The 26,257-nt window shown below is 46.8% G+C and overlaps 1 protein-coding gene across 3 annotated transcripts in view; it reads right to left on the bottom strand.

Annotated features, from left to right (window-relative positions):
- LOC115094054 (sodium- and chloride-dependent neutral and basic amino acid transporter B(0+)-like) overlaps positions 1–26,257 on the bottom strand; it is a 556,325-nt gene that overhangs the window by 416,375 nt on the left and 113,693 nt on the right. For all 3 annotated transcript variants that reach the window (XM_029606707.1, XM_029606706.1, XM_029606708.1), the window contains exon 5: positions 16,726–16,858. In XM_029606707.1, coding sequence (XP_029462567.1) covers positions 16,726–16,858 — 133 coding nt within the window. The remainder of the gene's footprint in view (positions 1–16,725; positions 16,859–26,257) is intronic.

The following is a 26,257-nucleotide window of genomic DNA, read 5'->3' as shown; positions in this document are numbered from 1 at the left end:
TGGATCCCTGAAACATTTTTCTGCCTTTGTTGTCCAAGAATCTATTGTCTTTACCTGGTGGATTAGAAGAATGAGGCTTTATTCGTTTGGATTTCTTTTGTGCTGACTCAACTACTACTGATTGATGAGGTAGTTGAGTCTTCTGGAAGCCTGGGATGTGCTGGACTAGATATGTGGCATCAGTCCTTTTATTTACTGGTAGGATGGTGCAGGGATGCTCCCATAACCTGTGTTGCAAATCAACAAGGACTTCATGAACTGGTATTGCTAACACCTCTTTAGGTGTGTCCACGAACTGCAACACTTCCAGGGTCTTTTGTCTGGTGTCCTCCTCAGATTCCAGCTGAAAGGGGATGGGGTCAGCCATATCTTTGATAAAATTCGAGAAGGACAGGTCCTCTGGAGGGGATTTTCTTCTTTCCTCTGGAGGAGAGGGTTCTAAGAGGACTTCCTCTGAAGAGGTATCAGTATTGGGATCATCCCAGGTATCCGGTGTATGTGGTCGAAGAGGTGTAGATGGCATGGGTACCGTTGGCATCGATGGCATCGACGGTTTTCCCATGGGTTTCGACGGGAACAATGGAGAAAACAGTGGGCATGGACATGGAACTCCCGATGGGCCTGAGAGTGGCTCTGACATCGGAACTTCCTTTGCTATATCCTCTTCCCTCGGTGCTGACATCGGTAATTCTGGAGATTTCACCGGAATGGCACCGATGAGAATATCCAGTTTTGCTAAAATTGGTGCAAAAAAGGATACATCCGGATTTGGCATCGACGGAATCAACAATGGAGTCGGTACTGGCATCAGTGTGGGCACTGGTGATGGCAGTGGAACCGGTACCGGCGATGGCCTTGATGGCGGAGTCGGTGCTGGCATTGGAGGCCTATCGAGGAGTGCATCCCTCACTTCTTGGCGGATGTAACCATCCAGTTCCGCCCACATAGCTGGTGAGACCACAGCAGCTATGTGGGGGGGGGGGGGGCAGCGAAGGCGATACCAGTACCTCCGTAGGGCCCTGTGGAGGTACGGTTCCCAGCACAGATATCGGTGGGGATTGCTGTGGGGTGGAAGGCCTCGGCATAGCATCATCTCTCTGAGGTTTCTTCGGCGCTGATTCGGGATCCGTCGATGGAGCACTGGTTATCGGATCGGTCTCGGGATCATGAGGCCTCTGATACCGATGACGATGCTTCTGCTTGTGCTCGATGCATTTTTCGATGACCGACGTTGATTTTATCGACGACTTTCAAGGGGTTGGTGACGGCCGATCCCCCGCTTCATCCGATCTTTATTTTTTGAAGACGACCTTCTTTATTGCTCCAGCTGGAGACGACTGTGTGGACGTCGATGTCGAAGGCATTAATTGGAGATGGAACAGATGCTCCATTTTCTCCATCCTTAGTCTTCTGCCTTTTGGCATCATCTCGGCGCATCTTGGGCACGTCAAGACATCGTGTCCCTCGCCAAGGCAGAGTACACACTCTGTGTGGGTCCGTAATGGGCATGGTACGGCAACAAATCGGGCATTTTTTAAAACCCGTAGCATTTTGAGAGTTGGACAGCCTTCGACGACTTTCAGGCTAGTATTCGACGGTTTCAGAACTGATGGAAAAAATGGAAAGACTTACCGCAATGGTAAAAAAGGGAGACCCTATGTTGTTGAAAGTTTTTCCGAGTTTTTATCAACTTTTTTGTATAGTGAAAATGTACCACACAGGAATCCTAGAACCGCGAGGCTAACAGCTTCACAGAAAAAAGAAGACTGAAGGGAGACCCCTATGGCAGGGAATGTGGTATGCTCAGTAGGCTCAGGATGCTGGTCAAAAGTTTCTAGAAACTTTGACAGAAAGTTTTCCGGAATAGGGCTCCGTCAGTGACATCACCCATATGTGAGGACTAGCATCCTGCTTGTCCTGGGATAACACCTGCTACAGGTAAGTAACTCTGCTTTCTCAGAGGAAAGCAGGATGGTAGTTCTCACATATGGGTGAGTACCCAGCTGAGGATGCCCGAGCAAAGCACCAAATGCACCCAAAGACATGCAACAGGCACAACAACAGGGGTGGAAATTGATTAGAAGGGCATCCTGAACCCTGAACGTGTCGGTGGAAGGATGTTGGGAAGTTAAACTGAAAACAAGTTGCGTAGAATAGACTGGCCAAAGATGGAATCCTGTGTGCCAGCCTTATCTAAGCAGTAATGGGCTGCGAAGGTATGGAGAGAACTCCAGGTAGCAGCCTTACAAATATCAGCAAGCGGCACCGAATGGAGGTGCGCTACTGATGTCACCATGGCCTTGACAGAGTGTGCTTTTACATGGTCTTGCAGCGGAATGCCTGCTTGCTCATAGCAAAACAAAATGCAGACCGCTAACCAGGAGGAGAGGGTCTGCTTTCCTACAGGATTTCCCAATTTGATGGTATCAAAAGAAACGAACAATTGAGTGGATTTCCTGTAGGCCGACGTGCAGTCTAGATAGAAGGCTAGGGCACGTTTGCAGTCCAAGGAATGCAGAGCCTGTTCTCCTGGGTTTGAATGGGGCCTTGGAAAAAAGGTAGGTAAGATAATAGATTGATTAATATGAAATTCCGACATTACCTTTGGTAAAAATTTAGGGTGAGTGCGAAACACTACCTTGTCATGCAGAACTTTTGTGTAAGGCTGGTAGGTAACTAATGTCTGCAATTCACTAACTCTGCACGCGGAAATGATAGCAAGAAGGAAAGCTACTTTCCATGTGAGATAACGGACATCACAGGAGTGGAGAGGCTCAAACGGAGGTTTCATGAGCCACCCCAAAACCACATTGAGGTCCCAAGCAGGGGCCGAAGGGCGCAGAGGAGGTTTTAGGTGGAGCAAACCTCTCATAAAACATATTACTAAGGGTTGTGTCGAAATAGGAACATTCCCCACGCCTTTATGAAACGTGGCTACCGCGCTGACATGTACCCTGATGGAGGAAGTTTTTAGGCCTGACTCCGACAGGTGCCAAAGATAGTCCAGAAACTTCGCCATGGAAAAAGTGAAGGGGTCTAAGGACATAGAAGTGCACCATACTGTAAACCTCTTCCATTTAGAATGATAAGACCTTCTCGTGGAAGGATTTCATGAAGCTACCAGGACTCGGGACACCGACTCTGAAAGGTTAAGAGGTAGGAGTATTAACCTTTCAACATCTAGGCAGTCAGAGATAGGGCCTGGAGGTTGGGGGTGGCAGAGGCATCTGTTGTTCTGAGTTATCAGAAGCGAATCCTTCCCCGAGGAATGTGGCAGTATACTGATAAGTCCTGGAGGACTGGAAACCACACCTGGCGTGGCCAGTGAGGGGCTTTCAGAATCATAACACCCTTGCCCTTCCGCAACTTCACGAGAATCTTCGATATTAGTGGAAGTGGAGGGTATGCATAGAGGAGACCGCTGGCCCACGAGAGAGAAAAAGCGTCTCTCAGATGCGAGTGGCGGCTGCGAGTCAGAAAGCAGAAGTTTTCTATTTTGCAATTGTGGACTGATGCAAATAAGTCTATGTGAGGGTAGCCCCACCGTTGGAATATTGTGTCCGCTACCATGGAGTTGAGAGACCACTCGTGCAGAAGAAACGTGCATCTCAACTTGTCTGCCAACACGTTGTCCACGCCCGGCATTTGGTGGCTGTGAGGCACATTGAGTGGGAAAGGGCCCACGCCCATATCTGTGCAGCTTCCTGACACAGGAGGTAGGAGCCCATACCCCTTGCTTGTTGATGTACCACATCGCCACCTGATTGTCGGTTTTAATCAGGCTGGCCTTGTTTAAAAGGCAATCCTGAAATGCCTTGAGGGCATATTTGATTGCCCAAAGCGCCAGGAAATGTATCTGGTATCTGTATCTGGTGTTTGGCTTCCTCTGGAGCCCAGGTTCCCTGAGTCTATAGGTCGCCGACATGAGCACCCCACCCTAGGTTGGAGGCGTCTGTTGTCAAAGTAATTTGAGGTTCCATAGCCTGAAATGGAAGGCCTTGAAGTAAACTGGAGTGTTACATCCACCAGGCCAGCGATAGTCGGAGTTGTGTGATAACGTGAACAATGCTGGTCATTGGTTGACAAGCTTGAATCCACTGAGATTTTAAGGTCCATTGCATAGCTCTCGTGGCTAGGCAGGCCATCGGAGTGACATGCACTGCGGATGCCATGTGGCTCAACAGTATGAGGAAATGACGAGCAGTTGAGGATACTTGAGTCTGTAAATGATGCGCCAGAGAGACTAAGGTGAAAGCCCGATCCTGAGGGAGGAAGGCTTTTGCCTGTATTGTGTTTAGGTCAGCCCCTATAAAGGATAGGGTTTGGGATGGAACTATCTTGGATTTGGGATAGTTGATTAGAAACCCTAGGGAGATCATGGTATAGAGAGTGAGACTCAAGGACGCCACTGCGGCTGGTTGAGTTGGAAACCTTATCAACCAATCGTTGAGATAAGGGTAGACATGGACCCCCTGACTCCTGAGAAAGGCGGCAACTACTACGAGGCATTTGGTGAAAACTCATGGAGCAGACGCTAGGCCGAATGGTAGGACACGGTACTGAAAGTGACGAGTGCCGACCAAGAATTACAGGAATTTGCGATGAGATGGAATAATCGAGATGTATGTGTATTCGTCCTGGAGATCTAGAGAGCATAGCCAATCTCCTTTTTGCAGAAGAGGAAGTAGCAAACCCAAGATTACCATCTTGAACTTCTCTCTTTGTAGATACTTGTTTATGGCGCGAAGGTCCAAAATTGGACGAAAGCTACCTGACTTTTTTGGGATTAGGAAATACCGGGAATAGAACCCCTGCCTCTGTTGGGAGTGGGCACGGGTTCTATTTCCTGTGAGTGGAGGAGGGTTGAAACCTCATGTTCCAGAAGGAGAGAGTGGTCAGACGATCCCCATGTCAGTCGAGGTGGGGAGTCCGCCAGTACAGTCAGGAAATTGAGGTGGTAACCATGAGTGACTACTGCAATTACCCACTGATCAGTGGTGACTGTGTGCCAAATGTTGGTGAAGTGGCACAATCAGCCTCCGACCGGTACATATGGTAGAGAAGGTTGGCTTATGCTCCCCAGAAGGAATCAAAACCCTGATGCTGGTCCTGGCTGAGGAGCAGGTTGGACCTTCTGAGGTCAGGATTGCCTAGACTGACCTTTTTGATAAGGATTGGAAGGGCGACCTCAGGAAGCTGGAGGATAATACCTTCTTGGTTTATAAGCCGGCCTCTTAGAATCTCGTCTGAATATCCTCTTAGAGGTAGATGAGAAATCAGCAGGCACAGAGGAAAGTTGACGCAGCGTTTCATGGTGGTCCTTTAGCTGCGCCACAGTCTCCTGGATCTTGTCTCCAAAGAGATTATCACCAATACAGGGCAGGTCAGCCAACCTGTCCTGTACCTCTGGTTTTAGGTCTGAAGATTTCAACCAGGCCCATCTCCTTGCACTCATCCCTGCTGTGGACACTCTAGAGGCAGTGTCAAATATGTGGTACGCAGCACAGACCTCATCTAGGCCTTTTTGAGCCAGAACATTCAGGTCATCCTGAAACTGGTCAGGTAAAGATTCAGAGAAATCCTGGATCTTCTTAAAAAGGTTTCTGTTATACTGGGTCATGTATAACTGGTAAGAAGCAATGCGAGATATAAGCATTGAACCATGAAAGACCAATTTGCCAAAAGCATCCAGAGATTTTTGCTCCTTCCCTGGAGGTATGGAGGAATGAGGTTTGGAATGCCGGGCCTTTTTCTGGGCTGATTCCACAACCACTGAGTGATGATCCAGTTGTGATCTCTGAAACCCAGGAGCAGACTGCACAAGATAGGTGGCATCTGTTTTACGGTTGACAGGCAGAACCAACCCTGGGTGTTCCCAGTTCCTCTTTAGAAGATCAATTAGGATTTCATGACTAGGAATAGACATGATTTCCTTAGGGGCATCAAGGAACTGGAGCACTTCTAGCATCTTGTGCCTTGAATCATCTTCAGTCTGAAGCTGAAAAGGAATTGTCTCAGACATTTCTTTTATGAAGTTAATAAAAGAGAGATCCTCTGGAGGAAAATGCCTTCTCTCCTCAGGCTGTGAAGGCAGATCATCTGTATCCTGGGAAGAATCATCAGTCCAAGGATCATACGGTTGATCACCAACTCCCTGAGAATCTTCAGAGGGAAGAAATGGCATTATTCCTGAAGGGCAGGGCCTGGGCATCGACGGCATCGGGAGAGGCATCGATGGTATCGATGGAGGCACCAAAGGCATCGGTGGAGGCCCCGCTGGCATCGATGGTGGTACTGATGGAACCGGTGACATCGATGGATGAGACGGTGGCAGAATTCCAGACAGCGGTATGGGTATCGGTGTTTCTTCACCATCTGACAACAAAGGTATCGGCGAAGGAAGAGGGCATACCAGTGCCCTTGGTTTCAGTGGTGGAAGGGCACCGATCAACGCATCTGGTTTACCCAGTAGCGGTGCGAGCGCTACAGGAATCGGATTGGTGACTGGCTCGGGCACCGGTACCAGCGTCGATGGAGGCTGGAATCCCTGCAGTGCTTTTCCAATGGCCTCTTGGATCATCCGATCCAATTCCTCATGGAGGCCTGGTGCAAGTAACCCTGGTTCCGGAGTAGAAGGCAATAGAAGCATAGCTGGAGGGTCCACTGGTAAAAGTGGAATCGAGAATCCCTGCACCAATGAAGGTGGGGAACGCCTCGGTGATCTGGTAACAGAGGAGGATGGGGCCTTCTCTGGATGAGATTTCTTTGTCGGTGGCTCTGTCGATGCTGATGTCGAGGGCTTGCCTGGATCAGCGGACTGAGCCTTTCGATGATGGTGTTGACACTTTTCACGATGTTCCCCTCATTCCTTCTCCTGAGGTGATGAGGAAGATGTTGACCGATATCCCGCTGCTGGCAAGAGGTCGATGGAGTCGGGGGTTTTGAATGAAAAAGAAACTCCATCTTTTCTAAGCGGGCTTTCTGGCCCTTCAGCATCATTTGGGCACATTTGGTGCAATTTAGGGTATCATGGCCGGACCCCAGGCACAATACACAAACTCTATGTGGGTCTGTGATGGACATTGTCTGAGGACAATCGGGGCACTGACAAAAGACAGACGTTATGGCTTCGACAAAAATTTAGCTGCGGTGCGGTCGATGGCCAGTAGGCCCCAAAGGGAAAACTTGATGGGAATCGACCACAACAGGGGTAAAACCTTACCTTTTGCCCTCGTACCAAATGCGATCGGCGCCATTTTGAGTACTGGCATCGGATGGCCGGCGTGCAGGAGGTCGCTCCCTGACCCCCGCTGGACTTTTGGCAAGTCTTGTGGGGGTCAGGAGGCCCCCCCAAGCTGGCCAAAAGTCCCTGGGGGTCCAACGGGGGTCCCGGAGCGACCTCCTGCACTCCGGCTGTCCGATGCCAGTACTCAAAATGGCGCCGAAAGCCTTTGCCCATACTATGTTACAGGGGCTACGTGTGCCATTGGTCAGCCCCTGTCACATGGTAGGAGCACAAGATGGCGCCGATGGCCATGTGACAGGGGCTGACCAATGGCACCGGTAGCCCCTGTGACAAAGGCTATCGGCGCCATAATTAAACCGGCACCGAGGGTGAGAGAGTGCAGGGGATGGCTCCCGGACTCCCCGCTGGACCACCAGGGAGTTTTGGTAAGTCTTGGGGGGGTCAGGAGGGTGGGGGGGTTGTTTAAATTTTTATTTAGGTGGCCGTATAATTCGGCGAAGATTTGTGTATTCGTGGGGAATTGCGATATGTTTCGCTTCCCCACGAATACTACGAATAATGCAATATACGTTGCGGATCGCCAATACGGCGAAAACTAATACACACCCCTACATTGCAGCTCCCATCCTCCTCTTCACAGTCGCAAGGATGGGATCCCATGACGGCATTGCTGCTCCGGGCTCCGGCCCTCTTCCGGGTCAGACGGCTCTGGTTGGGTGGGCCTGTGTCCAAAGTGGGTGGGTGGGTCATGGCAATGGCCCACCAGATCCACCCATGGCTATGCCACGGGTTACAGTTACACTTCTTACTGTATTGCTCTACTCGTACCATTCCAATTTTTTTTCCAAATAATTTTTATTGTGATATAGCAAAGTAAACAACACAACAACGATGTCATGGCCATTGGTAGTACAGCCATATAAGACAGCACAGTAGATTACCATTCCATTTTTTTTAAATTATTAACTGACACCACTTTTGCTGCTGCTGTTCCAAGCCATTCTTTCTACATTATGGTGTTCGCTCACTCCGCTGTTCTGTGAATGTGCAAGAAATGGCAAACACCTTTAGGGGTGTTACAAAAACTCTACTCAATGTATTGCTCTGCTCTTACTATTCAAGTTCTTAAGATACACCAGCATCACTGTTGTTGCTGCCATTCCAAACAAGTCTTGGTAGTGGTACCTGAGGGGGCTTCCTACTACTTCAGCTGTGTTCAAGATTCTTGTGAAATCCCCTTCCCCTACAACTCCTGCCCACTTTTCATCATGCCCTAGCCATACTTTGCTTTGCAAACTTACTGAAACACTCCTCAGGATTTTAATACCATTCTTCATCTATGATACTCACCTTCTTGCCGACTCTTGCTCTTGCCACAGTTATCCATTCTTTTGCACACTTGCTGCACTGTGATTTTATGGCCTCAATCATGGGCACAAGCCAGAAAATAAACGCATATGTGCACCTGTTTAAAAGTTACTGTCCCTGCTTCCTACCTATTTATGACATGCAAGAGATGTGAATCGGAATCGGTTCGGATTGCGGTTCCGATTCACATGTGGGGTTTTTTGCATTGGGCCCGATCACGGTTTTGTTTATCGGCTGTGCCCGAGCCGATAAACAAAATACCCACCCCGACCCTTTAAAACTAAACCCTTTGCTTTCCCCACCCTCCCGACCCCCCCAAAAACATTTTACAGGTACCTGGTGGTCCAGTGGGCGTCCCGGGAGCGATCTCCCACTCTCGGGCCTTCGGCTGCCACTAATCAAAATGGCGCCGATGACCTTTGCCCTTACCATGTGACAGGGTATCTGTGCCATTGGCCGGCCCCGTCACATGGAAGGAGCACTGGATGGTTGACGCCATTTTTAAAAATCTCCTGTTTGAAGAAGTGGAAGCATGGTGCCTAGAGAAACCATCCTGAACCTTTCCTTCTTTAGAAATTTGTTGAGATTTCTAAGATCTAGGATTGGACGTAGGCCTCTGGTCTTCTTTGGAATGAGGAAATAACGGGAGTAGAATCCTCTGCCCTGCTGAGTCCGGGGCACTGGCTGCATAGCCCTGGCTCTCGGAAGGGTGGATAATTCTTTTTGTAGATGAATCAGTTGAAATTCCTGTTGTGGAAAGGGGCTCGGTGGAGATTCATTTGGAATTGATAGGAAATTTAGCTTGTACCCCCGAGAAACTATAGAGAGTACCCATTGGTCTGAGGTTATTTTTAGCCAATGGGTATGAAAGTGGGATACTCTTCCTCCCACTGGGAGATCTGGTCAAGGGTTTAAGGGATGGATCTGTTCTCTGGCCTTTATTTCAAAAGCCCGCCACTGGGCCTGTCTGTGGAGGAGGCTGTGTGCGGGTTGTTCTAGGCTGTCTGGCTTGGGATCTTTGTTGTGGCCTAGTGGGCCTAGCCCTAGAAGTTTGAGGATAGTATCTCCTAGGCCTGTAATAAGGACGCCTGGATTCTCTCCTAGGTAGTCGCCGAGGAGGTTGTATAGATGTATCTTCTGGCATCTGAGACAATTGACGTAATGTCTCTGTGTGGTCCTTCAGTTGTTGTACGGCCTCTTGGACTTTTTCCCCAAATAAATTGTCTCCTAGACATGGTAAGTCGACTAGCTTTTCCTGGACCTCAGGCCTGAGGTCTGAGGCCTTCAGCCATGCATATCTGCGAGCAGTGATTCCAGCAGCTGCTGTTCTGGAAGCCGTGTCAAAGTTGTCTTACGCCGCCCTCACTTCATGTTTCCCGGCTTCTAGGCCTTTGTTGATTATGGCCTGTGCTGTTTCCTGAAATTGTGTTGATAAAGAATTGGTAAATTCTTCCATCTGTTTCCAGAGATTTCTCTGGTACTGTGTCATATACAGTTGGTAGGCAGAGATTCTGGAATTCAGGATTGCACTTTGGTAAATTTTCCTTCCAAGGGAATCGAGGAAGCGGTGATCTTTTGCAGATGGAGTTGAGGAATGTTGGAGGATACGCTTAGATCTTTTTTGGGCAGATTCCACTACCACAGATTGATGTGGTAGTTGTGCCTTTTGGTATCCTGGTGCTGTCTGTACCAAGTATGTGGAGTCCACACGTTTGTTTACTGCAGAGACAGTACACGGGTGTTCCCAAATCCAGTGTTGCAGATCCAAGAGGACATCATGTATTGGGATTGCCAATACTTATTTAGGTGGATCAACAAACTGCAGGACTTCTAGAGTGTGTTGTCTAGTATCCTGCTCTGCTGAAAGTTTAAAGGGAATGGTGTCTGCCATGTCCTGTATTAAGGTGGAAAACGATAGATCTTCTGGTGGGGACTTCTTTCTTGGTTCTGGCGGTGAAGGGTCTGACATGAAGTCCTCCAAAGATGTGTCTGTACCGTGATCATCCCAAGAATCCTCATCATCATCTCTATAGGGAAATTTAGGGGAGGATCTGGGTGGTTGTTGGAGACCAGATGGTCCTGGTAATGGGTCATCGAAGGGTGATGAAAAAAATTCTTCTGTTGATTTTTTTGGCAGGGTATCGATGACACTCTGGTATCTCTGTAAGAGACGTTGGAAGAAAGCCAGATCCTGAGGTTCAGGTTCTTCTGTCTGCGGTTGTGTCGATGGAACTGTAGGTGGCATCGACGCAGGTGCTGTTGAAATTGGTTGCCTTGGAGACGAAGCAGTCGATGGCGGTAACATATAAATCGGCATCGAAGATGTCGATGGCAGCTGTGTGTAAAGCGAGGTCGATGCCGTGATGACTCTCGGTGCTGTCATCGATTCCCCGGCAGTCTTCGGTGTCAACTGGCATCGGCACATTTGCCGGCATCAATGCTGTGAGCATCGGCATCGACGGGTCCGTCGGAATCAATTGGTCCTTCAAAGCCTGTGAAACCACTTGTCTGATGAGATCAGACAATTCCGGCATTATAACTGATGGTACCAGAGCAGTTGTAAGCGGTGGCGGAGGCTGAGGTATGAGGTCCTGCACAGAGCCCTGTGGAGGATCAGGCATCGATGGTTGCAGAGGAAGAGGCCCAGGCATCAACGGGACCGATGTTTCCTGCGTTCTCGGCCGCTTCGCCATCGATTCTTCCTGGGAACCAGATTCGGATATCGACGGTCGTCGATGTCGATGTCTATGTTTTGACTTATGTTGATCAGTGGATTTCGTCGATGACAATGAAGGGGTCGAGCGATCTCCCGACGGTCCCGGGCAAGGTTTTTTAAGCAGGAGGCGCTTAGTCACTCCAGCCGGAGACAACTTCGATGACGTCGAAGGAGATGGGATAAGTTGGTGGTGGAACAAATGTTCCATTTTTTCTAGTCTCACTTTGCGGCCTTTCGGCGTCATCTCAGCACATTGCGGGCAATTATTTACCTCATGCTTTTCTCCCAGGCACATTACACACTCGATGTGTGGGTCGGTGATCGACATTTTTCTGGCGCATACCGGGCATTTTTTAAAACCGGTAGCCATTTCGGGTCAACAGCCATCGATGAACGATGTGAATTTGTGAGAAGAAAAGTGTTTGCTCTAAGAGCAAAAATTATGAGACGGAGGTACTCACCGGCCGGTGAAGAAAAAAAACCCCAGAGACTTGTGAGAGAGAATATCAAATATTTCTGACTTTTTAGACAAAAAGTGTTGTTGAGAGAGTCTCAACGGCTCCTGTTCCGTGATGGCTATAGCAGCGCGAAAAAACGAAGACTGAAGAGAGAACCCTGTGGCAGAGAATATCATGGCATGCTCAGTGGCCTCACAGGGTCAGTCAAAAGTTTCTAGAAACTTTGACAGAAAGTTTTCCCACACTAGGGCTCCATCAGTGACGTCACCCATATGTGAGGATTAGCATCCTGCTTGTCCTGGGATAAAATATATTATGTTTAAGTACCTTCATTTTTAGTTTTTCTTTTAATTTTTCCATGAATTTTTCAGTAGTTACTATAATGAGAACAAATAAAAAGAGAAATATGGAAAAATGATTCATCAATGTTACCGCTAAATATAATTTTTGCTTTTAGTATAATAAACTGACAAAATTTCTGTAAAAAAATAAATAAATAAATAAAAACTGAAAATGAAGCACACTGTGTCATAGGATTTCATAATTTCAATAGCATTTGCTTGAACTGCACAGGACTTTAACAATGTTTGAATACCATTTGCTGAAATGTATCAAATGCCTGAGAGTTCCTAGGTCTGGTCTGGCTAGCTCCTGAAATCCTATCAACTGGCTGTGATAACCTAGAAATTTCCCATGACCATCTGAAAAATCTCAAAAAGTTACATGGTATTCGGAACTTACACTTCTGGATCAATCACATCAACCAAAGGGATAGATTGTAAGTTATTGACTAAGCTCAAAGACGTTCATATTAAAAAACCCACTGAACAGGTAAAATACCTGGATAACTTTACCTTGGTAACTTTACCTGTCTAAAAATTATGCTGAATGTATTCAGATAAAGTTATCCAGGTAACTTTACCCAGTTAATTTTAGGTACCATGGACGATTTTAATGATAGTTTACAAATTACTAAAAGTGCGCCTGCAATATCATTTTTCAGTTCTTTCAGCACTCTGGAATGTATAGCATCTAGAATGTATAGCAGTGAATGATGACACAGACTTAATTGGCATCTCAGAGACATGGTGGAAAGAGGATAACCAATGGGACAGTGCTATACCAGGGTACAAATTATATCGCAATGACAGAGAGGAGCACTCGGGAGGAGGTGTGGCGCTTTATGTCCGGGATGGCATAGAGTCCAACAGGATAAACATCCCGTAATGGAGAAGGTTTTCATGGGTAATGATTCAGATGGACTGAATCAAATCACGGTGAACCGAGAAGATGTGGTAGGCCTGATTGACAAACTGAAGAGTAGTAAATCACCCGGACCGGATGGTATCCACCCCAGAGTTTTGAAGGAACTAAAAAACAAAATTTCAGACCTATTAGTAAAAATTTGTAACTTATCATTAAAATCATCCATTGTACCTGAAGACTGGAGGATAGCAAAGGTAACCCTAATATTTAAAAAGGGCTTCAGGGGCGATCCGGGAAACTACAGACCGGTTAGCCTGACTTCAGTGCCAGGAAAAATAGTGGAAAGTGTTCTAAACATCAAAATCACAGAACATATAGAAAAACATGGTTTAATGGAACAAAGTCAGTATGGCTTTACCCAGGGCAGGTCTTGCCTCACAAATCTGCTTTACTTTTTTGAAGGAGTTAATAAACATGTGGATAAAGGTGAACCGATAGATATAGTATACCTGGATTTTCAGAAGGCGTTTGACAAAGTTCCTCATGAGAGGTTTCTAGGAAAAGTAAAAAGTCATGGGATAGGTGGCGATGTCCTTTCGTGGATTGCAAACTGGCTAAAAGACAGGAAACAGAGAGTAGGATTAAATGGATAATTTTCTCAGTGGAAGGGAGTGGACAGTGGAGTGTCTCAGGGATCTGTATTGGGACACTTACTTTTCAATATATTTATAAATGATCTGGAAAGAAATACGACGAGTGAGATAATCAAATTTGCAGATGACACAAAATTGTTCAGAGTAGTTAAATCACAAGCAGATTGTGATAAATTGCAGGAAGACCTCGTGAGACTGGAAAACTGGGCATCCAAATGGCAGATGAAATTTAATGTGGATAAGTGCAAGGTGATGCATATAGGGAAAAATAACCCATGCTATAATTACACAATGTTGGGTTCCATATTAGGTGCTACAACCCAAGAAAGAGATCTATGTGTCATAGTGGATAACACATTGAAATTGATGGTTCAGTGTGCTACGGCAGTCAAAAAAGCAAACAGAATGTTGGGAATTATTAGAAAGAGAATGGTGAATAAAACGGAAAATGTCATAATGCCTCTGTATCGCTCCATGGTGAGACTGCACCTTGAATACTGTGTACAATTCTGGTCGCCGCATCTCAAAAAAGATATACCGTATTTTTCGGACTATAAGGCGCACCGGATTATAAGGTGCATTATCAATGAGCGCCTGCTAATGCGTCCTGGTTCATATATAAGCCGCACCGGATTATAAGGCGCAGCAGTGGCGTAGCGAGGGGTGGGCGGCCGCCAAGAAAAAAATTGCGTTTAAACGCGCTGATGCTCCTCCTCCTTCCTGTCTGTGCATCCCCGGAAGTAAACGTTGCCAGAGCCACGAGGGCAGGAAGGAGGGGAAGCATCAGCACGTGCAGACGTGGAGCAGCACTTGCGTTTACGGACCGCTGCGAAACTCAAATCGCAGCGGCCCGAGAAGAAGAAGAGGCCCGGTAGCAGGGCCACTGCAGAGCCCATCCTGCGGTGACCCGCGAAGAGGAGGCCTAGAGGTGAGTGAGAGCCTGTGCTTGAGCAAGACAGCATGTGGGAGTGAGAGACTGAGTGTATGAATGATTGTATGAGACACAGCATGTGACAGTGAGAGCCTGTGAGTGTGTGAGAGAGAGAAATGCATGTGAGAATGAGAACCTGTGTGTTTGAGGGAAGAAGATGGAGAGAAAAGAAACAGAAAAATTGCGATGGAGAAGGTACAGAGAAGGGCTAACAAAATGATAAGGGGAATGGAACAACTCCCCTATAAGGAATGACTAAAGAGGTTAGGACTTTTCAGCTTGGAGAAGAGACGACTGAGGGGGGATATGATAGAGGTGTTTAAAATCATGAGAAGTCTAGAATGGGTAGATGTGAATCGGATATTTACTCTTTCGGATAGCAGAAAGACTAGGGGGCACTCCATGAAGTTAGCATGGGGCACATTTAAAACTAATCGGAGAAAGTTCTTTTTTACTCAACGCACAATTAAACTCTGGAATTTGTTGCCAGAGGATGTGGTTAGTGCAGTTAGTATTAGAGATGTGCTTCGCTTTTTTCTACCGGGTCGTTTTTTGACTCGGATACTTCATGGTAAAATTCGGGTTTTCTCGTTTAGTTTTTTTGAAAAACGAAATGAGGAAACCCGAAACCGGGCCAAAAAACGAAGCGGGAAACGAAGCTAAAAAAAAACCCACCCCAAGCATTTAAAATCATTTTCGTACATACATACAAACTCCCCCTCCCCCCCCATCCCGATCCCTCCCCAAGACTTACGAACATCCCTGGTGGTCCAGCGGGGTCCCGGGTGCCATTTGTTCCTCCGTGCCCATGTGCGCCATTGCCAGGCTTGCTCAAAATGGTGCCGAATAGCCTCTGAACTACCATGTCACAGGGGCTACCGGCACCATTGGTCAGTCCCTGTCACATGGCCATCGGCGCCATCTTGTGCTCCTATCATGTGACAGGAGCTGACCAATGGCGCCGAAAGCCTCTGTGACATAGTATGGGCAAAGGCTATCGGCGCCATTTTGATTACTGGCAGCCGACAACGAAATCGCTCCCGGACCCCCACTGGACCCCCAGGGATTATTGGCAAGCCTTGGGGGGGTCAGGAGGGGGCCGGCTGCCCCGCTCCGTGTTCCGGTCCTGGGGGCTGGTCCAGAGGCCGCGGCCACGCCCCCGGAATGCCCCCGGAACGCCCCGGGCCGAAACCATGCCCACATTGCCGCCCCCAAAACGCCGTGCCACGCCCCCGAAACGCCGCAGCATTTGGCCACGCCCCCGACACGCCCCCTCCCGCCCCTTTAAAAAAACCCCGGGACTTATGCGCATCCCGGGGGTCTGCGCGCGCCGGCGCAGGGCATTTAAAATCCGCCCCTTAGAGAATAGCCACTGCCATTAGCAATGGTAACATGGAATAGACTTAGTTTTTGGGTACTTGCCAGGTTCTTATGGCCTGGATTTGCCACTGTTGGAAACAGGATGCTGGGCTTGATGGACCCTTGGTCTGAACCAGTATGGCATTTTCTTATGTTCTTATGTTCTTATGGTCCAGGTGATTTGCTTCTCTTTATTTTGTCAATTTGCTCTGTTCATGCATTCACTACCCTGTTCATGCATTCACTACCCTCTTTTTAATTTAAAACTAATGGCTGGCAGCTGGGATGAATCTTATAGCACTATAGAGAGGATTGCTGGGCAGACCAGATGGTCTTTTTTGTAATCATTTACTATGTTATTTTGTGGCAGGGGTGAGCTTTTTAAATTTAGTTGGTTAGCGTAATACTCGGTGCTCGCTTTCTAAATTTGAAAGCCCACTTTTACCTCATAGTAACATAGAAATGTAGTTAAATTTGTAGTGTGAACTCCATCTGCATATCTGGCTGTCTTAAATTTAAATTTTATGTGGTTACATTTAACTGAATTTTCAGTTGGCTAGCTGCAGGTTAATACCCAGACAAAATCAATCAGTTAAAATGAACCAGTTAACTTCACCACTCAGTGGGGCTTTGACTATCTATCTCAAATGTATTGTTAATACAGTAAAAAAGTATTGCCTGCAAATTGGTTGTTGATCATTATTTTTACATCTATAAATGAACAGATACAAGTCTAGAGTCCAAGGGTTAAATATATTACATTAATATATATAGTCATATGTACTTACTCCCAGTATTGCTTGCTTGGGAAATCCACTGACTCAGAAATTGTAGTGTTAGCTAAGCAGGTTAGATTTTTTTCTTTCACCAATGTCATGTTCATTTTAATGATTTTACCTTCTAAATTTACCTTGCATGAAACTGTAAAAGGGAACATAATATTAATATTCATTTGTGAACAAATGCATTCATTAATTTTATGTTTTTAAATTACATTTAACACTGCAATAGTCATATTTAAAAAAGCAAAATTGCTTACATTTTAATAGGTGTTATCCCAGGACAGCAGGATGTAGTCCTCACATATGGGTGACATCATCAGATGGAGCCTGATACGGAAAACTTCTGTCAAAGTTTCTAGAAACTTTTGACTGGCACACTGAGCCCACTGAGCATGCCCAGCATGCCATGATATTCTCAACCACAGGGGTCTCCCTTCAGTCTCATTTGTAGCAGTAAGCGGGAGCGAAAAAATAAAATAATAAAACGTATCGGACCCAACTCCGCGGGGTGGCGGGTGGGTTTCGTGAGGACTACATCCTGTCCTGAGATAACACCTATTACAAGGTAAGCAATTTTGCTTTATCCCAGGACAAGCAGGATGATAGTCCTCACATATTTATTTATTTATTTAAAAACTTTTCTATACCATCATTAAGTTAGGTACCATCATAATGGTTTACAATAAGGCACAAAATATTAAAATTGGAACAGATTATAAATTCTATCACTATACATGTACCAAGACTTTACGGTAACAAAAGTGGTTATAAAAGCTCATAATTGGATGTGTTATGTCCGTTTATTTTTGAAGCGGGATTAAAAGAGAATCTGTTATTTTATTCTAGAAATTTAAGATTAAAATAGGATGTATACCCGTGTTGATTTGGGTAGTGTGTTTAGGGTGTACTGCCAATCGCTTTTCTTTTTCCCTGTGTTCTACTCTCCTTTCTCTTTATTGTATGCCTGTTTAAATAACCATGTTTTTAAATGTTTTCTGAAGGTTTTGATGTCTCTTTGTAAGCGGATCTCGACGGGCATGGAGTTCCATAGCATAGGACCTGCTAAGGAGACCGCTCTTTCCCTTACTTGGGTTAGTTTGGCTGTTTTGATTGAGGGGATGGACAGTAAAGCTTTATTAGCTGATCTCAGGTTTCTGTTAGGGACGTGTACGTGGAGGGCTGTATTCAGCCAATCAGCATTTTCATTATGTATTAACTTATGTATTGTACAAAGGATTTTATACTGTATTCTTTGCTCAATGGGTAGCCAGTGTGATTCCATCAGGGTTTCAGTGATGTGGTCTCTTTTACTTTTACCAGTCAGAATTCTGGCAGCCGTGTTCTGCATTATTTGAAGTGGTTTAATTGTTGTATATGGTAAACCAAGTAGGAGGGCATTACAGTAATCCGTGCTTGTGAGTCATTCTTGTATTGGACCAACAGTATACAACTTGTGCAACAAGCACAACAACTGGTGTACTGTTGGAAAAAATGAGGCAGCCTGAAATCACAGAAGGATGGATGTAGAAAGAGTTGGTACTATACTGGAAATAAGTTCTTTAAGACAGATTGTTCAAAGGCTGAATCTTGTCGTCCTTCCTTGTCCAAACAGTAATGTGCTGCAAAGGTGTGAAGTGAACTCCAAGTTGCAGCTTTACAGATATCAGCAATAAGCACAGAACTGTAGTGTGCTACTGATGTAGACATAGCCTTTACTGAGTGTGCTTTTTCTTGCCCCTGGAGAGGAATGCCTGCTTTTTTTATAGCAGAATTCGATACAGTCTGTTTGCCAGTTGGAGAGACTTTGTTTTCCCACTGCAACTCCTGGTTTAATTTTGTCAAAAGAAACAAAGAGTTGGATGGATTTTCTATGGACTGCCATGCGGTTCAGGTAAAAAGCTAGCGCACGTTTACAATCTAAGGTGTGCAAAACTCTCTCGCCCTCGTGAGAGTGTGGTCTTGGAAAGAAAGTAGACAAGACTATGGATTGAGGTGAAAATCCGTTACCACTTTTGGTAGGAATTTGGGGTAAGTGCGAAGGACTACCCGGTTATGTAAGAACTTTGTGTAGGGTGAGTATGTGACAAGAGCTTGTAACTCACTGACCCTCCTAGCAGATGTAATGGCTACTAGGAAAAATACTTTCCATGTAAGAAACTTTTCATCACAGGAGTGCAGAGGCTCAAACGGGGATCGCATGAGTCTCGTTAGCACTACATTTAGGTCCCATTCAGTAACCAGTGGTCGAATGGGAGGCTTATGGTGGAGTAAGCCTCTCATAAATCGACTTACTAGGGGTTGTGCTATTATTGGTGCATCCCCTATTCCCTTGTAGTATGCTGCTATGGCACTTAGGTGTACTCTTACCGAAGATGTCTGTAGACCAGAATCCGAAAGGTGGCACAGGTAATCAATTAAAGAAGGAGTGGGGCAAGAAAAGGGGTCAAAACCATTTTGCATGCACCACTTGGTAAATCTTGTCCACTTTGAGTGGTAAGATTTATGTGTGGAAGGCTTTCATGAAGCTACAATAACTTCTGAGACTTGAGTTGAAAGATTAAGTGGTTGCAGAATTAAGCTTTCAACATCCAAGCTGTCAGGGCGAGAGTTGGCAGGTTGGGGTGACATAACTTGCCCTGATTCTGAGTTATGAGATTGAGTGCTATGCCAGGCGAATCGGTTCTCTGATTGAGAGGTCGAGGAGTATGGGAAACCATACTTGTCAAGGCCAGTACGGGGCAATGAGGATCATTGTCCCTCTGTCCTGTTGTAGCTTCACGAGAGTTTTGGATATGAGCGGGATCGGAGGATACGCATATAGAAGACCTGTGTTCCAGGGGCGAGCAAAGGCGTCCCTGGGGAATGTTGGTCAACATCCGTGGAGGGAGCAGAATCTTTCCACTTTGTGATTCAGTTTGGATGCAAAGAGGTCTATCGTTGGGTGACCCCAGCGTTGAAAGATTCTGCTTGCTACATCTGGATCCACAGACCATTCGTGGGGATGGAAACGACTGAGATCATCTGTTAGAATGTTCTGTATGCCTGCTAGATAAGTTGCTCAGAGATGCATGGAGTGCTCGAGAGCCCAGGCCCAAATCTGTGCTGCTTCTTGACAGAGGAGATAAGAGCCTGTGCCTCCCTGTTTGTTTATGTACCACATTGCTACTGTGTTGTCTGTCTGTATCAGCACAGTCTTGTTCAAGAGGCAGTCTTTGAAGGCATAAAGTGCATAAAGCATCGCTCGAAGCTCTAAGAAGTTTATATGATACTTCATTCCGAGCGTAGTCCACGTACCTTGCATTTGAAAGTTGTTGATGTGTGCCCCCATCCCAGATTGGAGGCATCTATAGTCAAGATGACTTGTGGAGTTGATTGCTGGAATGGGAGACCAGCTTTCAAGGCAGCTTGATTTGTCCACCAGTGGAGCGAAAGGCGTAATTGGTGGGTGATTTGAACTGTGATTGTCAGTGGCTGGAAAGCTTGGAACCAATGAGATTTCAAAGTCCATTGAGTTCTTCACATGGCTGATTTCGCCATAGGGGTAACATGTACTGTAGAGGCCATGTGTCCCAGTAGCACTAGAAGTTGATGGGCAGAGGCGGACTGGCAGTGTATTATTGAATTTGCCAAGCGTGCTAGAATGTTGGCACTAGAGATGTGAATCGGAACCGGAATCGGTTCGGATTCCAGTTCCAATTCACATGTGGGTTTTTTTTACATCGGGCCCGATCGCGGATTTGTTTATCGGCTGCGCCCGAGCTGATAAACAAAAAACCCACCCCGACCCTTTAAAACTAAACCCTTTGCTTCCCCCACCCTCCTGACCCCCCGAAAAACATTTTACAGGTACCTGGTGGTCCAGTGGGGGTCCCAGGAGCGATCTCCCACTCTTGGGCCATCGGCTGCCACTAATCAAAATGGTGCCGATGGCCCTTTGCCCTTACCATGTGACAGGGTATCCGTGCCATTGGCCAGCCCCTGTCATATGGAGGGAGCACTGGGTGGCCGGCGCCATTTTTAAAAATGGTGCCGGCCATCCAGTGCTCCTTCCATGTGACAGGTGCCATCTTTAAAAATGGCACGGGCCATCCAGTGCTCCTACCATGTGACAAGTGCCGGCCAATGGCACGGATACCCTGTCACATGGTAAGGGCAAAGGGCCATCAGCACCATTTTGATTAGTGGCAGCCGGCGGCCCAAGAGCGGGAGATCGCTCCCGGGACCCCCACTGGACCCACAGGTACCTGTAAAATGTTTTTTGGGGGGGGGTCGGGAGGGTTGGGGAAGGAAAGGGTTTAATTTTAAAGGGTCGGGGTGGGTTTAGGGGTTATTTTTGTGTGCCATTTTTCCCACCCTCCCCCAAAACAATAAGAGAACCCCCATGATCAATATTGTGGGGTTTTCCTATCGTTTTGGGGGAGCCCCCGATTTCTGACGATTTTGAAAATATAATCCGATATTTTCAATCGTCCGAAGCCCGATTCACATCCCTAGTTGGCACGGTCGTTTGGAAGAAAAGCTTTTGCCAGTGTGATGTCGAGGTCTGCTCTGATGAACGTGAGGAGATGAGATGGCTTGATGTGAGATTTTTGATAGTTGATTAGAAATCCCAGGGAGTGTAATAGTCTTATTGTGCTTTTTAAGGCAAACAGGGCTCCCTGTTTGGATGGACTTCTGATTAGCCAATCGTCTAGGTAGGGAAAAACATGGATGCTGTTTTTTCGTAGATGTGCAGCAGCAACTGCCAGAAATTTGGTGAATACTTGAGGAGCCGAGGCAAGTTCGAATGGTAATGATGTTTTCGCACAACAAATCATAGATACTTGTGATGTTGTGTGGAAATGGGTATGTGTGCATAAGCATCTTGAAGATCTAGAGAACAGAGCCAATCTTCCCATTGAAGCAAAGGAAGGATGGTTCCCAGAGATACCATCCGAAATTTTTCTTTTTGAAGAAATCTGTTGACATTGCAGAGGTCTAAGATAGGACGAAGGCTGCCTGTTTTCTTTGGAATTAGGAAATAGCGGGAATAGAACCCTTTGCTTTGTTGAGACCGGGGAACTCGTTCGATAGCCCTGGTAGTCAGCAGAGTTGAGAGTTCTACTTGAAGTTGAGATGTGATGACAGTGCTTGTCCAAAGTGTGATGGGTGGCGAATGCAGGGGTATTGTGTTGAATTTTAGACAGTATCCCCGATTCAGTATGGCTAATACCCATTGATCTTTGGTGATGAGACTCCATTGATGTTTGAAATGATGGAGTCGACCTCCTACTGGTAAGTGGCATAGGATTGGTGGAGAAGCTTCTGTTCTCTTGATGTATTTCAAAAACCAGCTGCTGGACCCGTTTGTGGAGGTGGCTGGATTTTTTGCCTGCTTTGGTTGGTGTGTACGTCCTCTTTGCAGTGGATGGTAGGAACGTGCTGAAGAAGCAGGTGGATAGTACCTTCTAGGTCTATAGAAAGGCCTCCTGGTATCTCTTCTGTTATCCTTTTGGATGGAAGAATGCTGATCAGATGGTAATTTGGAGCAGCACTTCTCAACCGGTGTGTCGCGACACCCTAGTGTGTCGCCAAACACCGGCAGGTGTGTCGTGTCTCCCCGTGTCCCACTGCCCCGTTGTACTTTCCTTCTCCCTTTTTCCAGCCCCCACGGGCCAATTGAAAGCCTCCTTTCTTCCTACCCCCACTGTCCAATGGGAAGCCTCCTTCTTTCTGCCTTCCCCCGCGCAGGCCAATCGGAAGCCTCCTCCCTTCTACCTGCCAGTGGGAGTAGGAAGAAGGGAGGAAGCCTTTGATTGGCCGGTGAGGCAGGCATGGCACTGCCCGGGAGTGGGGTGGGAGGAATAGCAGTGTAGAACCCCGACGAAGCAAGGCCGCTACGGGAGCCCATCCCCGTAGCAGTGAAGAGGAAACCCCGACCTCGACAGTGCAAGGCCGCTATGGGAGCCCATCCCTGTAGCGGTGAAGAGGAAACCCCGACCCCGATGGTGCAAGGCCGCTATGGGAGCCCATCCCTGTACCGGTGAAGAGGAAAACCTGACTCCGATGGTGCAAGGCCGCTACGGGAGCCCATCCTCATAGCGGTGAAGAGGAAAACCCGACTCCGATGGTGCAAGGCCGCTACGGGAGCCCATCCTCGTAGCGGTGAAGGAGAAAACCCGACCCCGACGGTACAAGGCCGCTACGGGAGCTCATCCCCGTAGTGGTGAAGAGGAAAACCTGACCCCCAGCGGCGAAGAGGAAACCCGACCTCCGACTGAGGCACCCATCCCCATGGCGCCGAAAAAAGAAGGCCTGTCGGATTAAAGCCGCGGCGGAACTGGACCCCATCCCTGCAGTGAAGGAAGAAGTTATTTTTGGTGAGAGCTGGTGTGACTGTGTGTGAATGAATGCCTGGGTGAGAGCTTGGGTCATTGGGTGTGAATGGATGCCTGGGTGAGAGCTTGTGTCATTGGGTGTGAATGGATGCCTGGGTGAGAGCTTGTGTCTGAGGGTGTGAATGGGTGCCTGGGTGAGAGCTTGTGTGTGAGGGTGTGAATGGATGCCTGGGTGAGAGCTTGTGTCTGACGGTGTGAATGGATGCCTGGGAGAGAGCTTGTGTCTGTGGGTGTGAATGGATGCCTGGGTGAGAGCATGTGTCTGTGGGTGTGAATGAGTGCCTGGGTGAGAGCTTGTGTCTGAGGGTGTGAATGGGTGCCTGGATGAGAGCTTGTGTCTGTGGGTGTGAATGGATGCCTGGGTGAGAGCATGTGTCTGTGGGTGTGAATGAGTGCCTGGGTGAGAGCTTGTGTCTGAGGGTGTGAATGGGTGCCTGGGTGAGAGCTTGTGTCTGTGGGTGTGAATGGATGCCTGGGTGAGAGCTTGTGTCTGAGGGTGTGAATGGATGCCTGGTTGAGAGCTTGTGTCTGAGGGTGTGAATGGATGCATGGGTGAGAGCTTGTGTGTGTGGGTGTGAATGGGTGAGAGCTCGTGTGTGTGGGTGTGAATGGAAGCCTGGGTGAGAGCTGGTGTGAATGGGTGCTTGAGTGAGAGCTTGTGGGTGTAAATGGAAGCCTGGGTGAAAGCTTGTGTCTGTAGGTGTGAATGGAAGCCTGGGTGAGAGCTTGTGGGTGTGAATGGGTGCTTGGGTGAGAGCTTGTGTGTAGGGGTGTGAATGGAAGCCTGGGTAAGAGCTGGTGTGAATGGGTGTGAGAGCTCTTGTGTGTGATTGAGAGCTTGTATATAAGAGAACATGAGTGTGATTGAGAGAGCGAGACTGGTCAGGGTGGTGATGTGTTTCTGTGTGAGAGAGAGAGACTGGTTAGGAAGATGACTGGTGTGAAAGAGACCGAGACTGGTCGTGGGGTCTAATTGGGGGTGTGTGTGTTGTGAGTGACTGGTCGTGGGTGCTAAGGAAGAAGATTGAGGACAGAGCTTCAGCAGCCCTTGCTGCTTCTGGTGAGTGCTATTGGCCTGGAAGGGAAAGGAGTAGGAGAGTTGCTGGAGAGGGTAAGTAAAGGTGGTTTTTTAAATTTATTTTTCTTGATTGACTGCCATTTTAATTATTGGATATTATGCGATGTCTGCTTTTGAAATATTTTATTGATATTTGGACATGTTTTAATAATTTTTATGAGTATTTAATTGAATATTATTCTATTCAGCAGCTATTTGTAACATTTTTGGTATAACTTTACAATGATTTCTGTGTGGGGCTCTGTAGCAGCTTGGCTTATTCTGTTTTCACAATAGGAAATGTTTTAGTGTTTAGGGCCTGGATTAATAGTTGTATTTCTTAGATAGGTGACCATCACATTGACCACGCCCCTCCCCCGACGTCACTGTGAGCTCCGGCGGCGGTTGAAAAGCGCCTCACCATCAGGCGCCAGCGAGCGGGGAGGCCACCCTCCATCCTGGGCCCCCGCAAGAAGTGAACACCATCTTAAATAATAAAAAAGAAATGGAACTATCATCAGGAGGTGAGGGGAAATGGGTGACTGCGATGTGTGACCACGCCCCTCCCCCGACGTCACTGTGAGCTCCGGCAGCGGTTGAAAACCACCTCACCATCAGGTGCCGCGCACCGTGCTTCATTTCATATTTTTTCTTTTACGTTTTCTGTTAAATAACCTTTTTTTCAAGTTCCTACCTTATGCCTTTGTTAACAATTTTATTATAAATGTTCTCTGTATTTGACTATGGAAATATTTTTTCCTGCTTTTTCTGTTTTATGTAAACCGGTATGATTTGCATTTTAATGTAAGAATGTCGGTATATAAAAATTATAAATAAATAAATAGGGTTGTTACTGTTTGTGTGTGTTCCGTAATACAGGTGTAACTTTGTGCGGGTTAGTTTGTGTGCATTATTGCAAATCCTGAGTCTGTTAGGTGCTATATTTCTCTTTCCATTTTTCCAGGTTCACACTGCATGCAGAGTGGCTTTTTTGGTTTTCCATTCCAGTTTCTGTCTCCATATTTATAATTTGTGGGTTTTCTGTACTTGGTGAAGGTCAGTTCTGGGTGTGTGACTGAGGTGAGGTATTTTACTAGCATGTAGGCATTGGTATCAATCTTATTTGATGTGTTTTCTCAATAGGATATGCATTAGTGGTATATTACTGTCTTTTCATAAGGAAGGCTATTGTGCCTGGTAGTAAAGGGAGTTTGTTTTGCTTTTACTGAGATGTCATCAGAACCAGAATATCTTTTTTGTATGGTGAGTTGTACGGGTTATGCCCTAGATCTTCATCTTGAGGATGCAGAGTGCATGTTTACATTTAGCCCCGTGATGGTCACATGTTCAGTGTGTCACGCATGTGAGAACCATTTGTCAGGTGTGTCCTGGCCAAAAAAAGGTTGAGAACCACTGATTTGGAGAGCTGTCGGAGTGTCTCATGATGATCTTTGAGTTGTGAGACAGCATCCTGAATTTTTTCTCTGAAGAGATTGTCTCCAGTACATGGGAGATCTGCCAGTCTCTCTTGGACTTCTAATCTGAGATCAGAGGCCTTGAGCCAAGCCCTCCTTCGTGCGTTGATTCCAGCTGCTGATAGACGGGTGGATGTCTCAAATGAGTCGTAAGCTGCCCGTACCTCGCATTTGCTAGATTCAAGGCCTTTGGCAATGAGAGCATTTAGTGCCTGTTGTTGTTGTAGAGGGAGGTTATTGGCAATATCTTGAACTTGTTTCCACAAGTTTCTTTGATATTGCGTCATGTAAAGCTGGTATGCCGCAATTCTAGATACCACTAAATGTAAAACCTTAGACAATATATCATGTGACCAAATCTAAATAATATAAGACCTGTTATATAGATGTATATAGCATCTATATAACAGGTCTTATATTATTGCAATTCTAGATACCAGCATGGATCCCTGAAAAACCTTTCTTCCTAAGCCATCTAAGAACTTTTGTTCTTTTCCTGGTGGGGTAGAAGAGTGTGGTTTTTATTTCCTGTTTTTTTTCTGAGCCAATTCAATGACCACTGAGTGGTGTGGCAATTGCGGTTTTTGGAAACCTGGGGTATGTTGTACCAGGTATGTTGCGTCTGTTCT

Source organism: Rhinatrema bivittatum, chromosome 6 (assembly GCF_901001135.1).
Source record: "Rhinatrema bivittatum chromosome 6, aRhiBiv1.1, whole genome shotgun sequence".
Lineage (NCBI taxonomy): Eukaryota > Metazoa > Chordata > Amphibia > Gymnophiona > Rhinatrematidae > Rhinatrema > Rhinatrema bivittatum.
The sequence above is the reverse complement of the archived record's forward strand: the minus strand, read 5'-3'. Positions and strand labels throughout refer to the sequence as shown.